We start from the raw sequence: 2,058 nt of genomic DNA on the forward strand, positions 1-2,058 counted from the left end.
GGGGGGGGGGGGGGGTGTGCAGGCTCCGGCCCGACCCCGCCCTCCCGTGTTCTGCCTGACGGCGCTCGCGGGACCGGGGTCCCCTGACGCAGCAGACACTCTCGCTTGCCTCCCCTGGCTTCGTGTGGTGCGCGGTCCTCCCCGCCACGGGGAGGGCCGTCCCGGCGCCGCGCTGCTCACCCGCTTGGGCGTGCTGAGCGCGTTGCGCGTGGCTCTCCGTGGTGCCCCTGGAGCGCTCCAGGTCGTCTCAGGTGCCCGAAGCCGAGCCGGTAGCGTCGTTTCCCGTTCCCAGCGACCCCCTCCGTCGGGCCACCGCTGTCGGTGGCGTGTCCGAGGAGCGGGTGGTGGAGTCGGTAAGGGAGGCCCACCCCGCCCCCCCGTGGGACGCGGGCGCCTCGTCGTCGCCTGCCACAAGCTGTGCTGGTGGTGGGGATTGGACTTTGGTGTGGGGCGCGTGAGCCGCTTGCGGCGGGCCGAGCCAGCGCCCTGGCGCTTGGCCAGCCGAGGGGCTGCTGCCTTTTTGCCCGGCATGCCGTGCCTGTCTCCGTTTGTCGTTGCCTCGCCTGAGGCGCGAGGCTCCCGGTGGTCGGTGACGTGAGCCTGGCGTGCGTGGCAGCGCGGAGGCGGTCTCCTTCTGGGGTCCCGGCCGCGAGCGCTCAGGATTGCCCTGTTTGCCTGTCCCCTTACCGCGTGAACCCACCGCCCGCCCCCCGGAGCCCTTGGCTTTGTAAGGCCTTTGGAACGCCGTTCCGCGGGGCCCGGCCGGGCGGGGGGGACGATTTGGGTGGGGGCGATGCGCCCTCGGTGGTGAGAAAGCCTTCTCTAGCGATCCGAGAGGGTGCCTTGGGGTACCGGAACCCCCCAGCCGCCGCCCCTCCTCTGCGCGTGTAGTGGCCACCGACGCGGGGTGACTACCGTTGCGTGTTGGGCAGAGCCTCCCTCTCTGCGAGGGGGTCTGATTTTGCCGGCCCCGCGGTGGGGCCGAGCGCCGCTCTTTGCCTACCGCGGCCTGCGCCTCCCCCCTCCGAGTCGGGGGAGGGTCCCGCCGGGCCTGGCCGGCGTCCGGCGCGTGGGGCTCCCGCGTGCGTGTGCGAGCGAGCGCGCGCGCGGCCGCTCCCTCGCGGTGTTGTCTCCCGAGGGGCTCGGGGGGCGCCCCCGCGCGCCCCGCTTCCCCGTGCCGCGCGAGCGGCTGTCTGCCCGCCCGCTCCCGTCCCGAGTCGCCGCTGGGGGTGGCGTTCCGGGCACGGGTCGGGCCGCTCTCGCCTGGGGGCGCTTCTCCAGGGTCGCGACTTTCCGGGACGGACCGGATGGACGGAGGTTCAAGACGGGGCCCCGCGGCGGGGGTTCACGTGGGTCTGGGCCGCAGCGGTGTGGGGCCCGGTTCGTGGGGAGGCTCGCCAAGGGTGCTGAGGCCGGCTGGCGTCCTGGGCGTCGCGGGACCGCTCTCGTGCTGGTGGCGGTGGGATCCCGTGCACGTTTACCTGGTGGCCCGGCTTGCGTCTTCGTTGGCGCGCCCTTCCCCGAACCGGTTCTCCCCCCACGCGCTCCCGGCCCTCGCCCGCTGTGCTTCCTCCTCCCCGGCGCCGCCGACGCACTCCCGCTGCCGTTGCCTCGACCGGATGCCTGAAGGCGCGTCTGTGTCCTCGATCCGCTCTCTCGGGACCGAAACCGGCCTCGCCGCTTGTTTGGGTGTCGTCCCCTCCCCGGGCCGTAGCTACGGGTTTTCCGGGGGGTGGTCGTCCCCAGGCGAAGTGCTCTCGGTCCCCTGGTGAGGAGGAGAGAAGGGCCCGCGCGGGTCCGGCTTCCAGCTGGGTGGCGGGGGTGGCGTCGTTGTGCGTGCGGGAGAGCGTTTCTGGGGGCCGGGCGTGACTGCGGTGGTGTTGGTGGTGTTTCGGGGCCCGAGCCCCGCGAGGTTGCCAGGGCCCGCCGTGGGGGCCAGGTCGGCGTCCTTGGGTGCCACGGGACCGCCCTTGTGCTGGAGGCCTCGGGTGGTGGGACCCCGTGTGGCCCTCGGTGTCCGACCTTTGGTCCGGAGGCGCTTTTGAAAGGGCTCCCTGA

General features: G+C 73.8%; 1 protein-coding gene across 1 annotated transcript in view; it reads left to right on the forward strand.

Annotated features, from left to right (window-relative positions):
* The window catches only part of LOC116629669, a 960-nt gene extending 352 nt beyond the window's left edge, over positions 1 to 608 (forward strand). Inside the window, exon 2 of the mRNA XM_032399901.1 lies at positions 36 to 608. Within this exon, the coding sequence (XP_032255792.1) occupies positions 36 to 598 (563 nt within the window). The 3' untranslated portion in view covers positions 599 to 608. The remainder of the gene's footprint in view (positions 1 to 35) is intronic.
* The last annotated feature ends 1,450 nt before the right edge of the window (positions 609 to 2,058 follow it).

The sequence above is a fragment of the Phoca vitulina genome, unplaced genomic scaffold, assembly GCF_004348235.1.
Source record: "Phoca vitulina isolate PV1807 unplaced genomic scaffold, GSC_HSeal_1.0 scaffold2060, whole genome shotgun sequence".
In the NCBI taxonomy this organism is placed as follows: domain Eukaryota; kingdom Metazoa; phylum Chordata; class Mammalia; order Carnivora; family Phocidae; genus Phoca; species Phoca vitulina.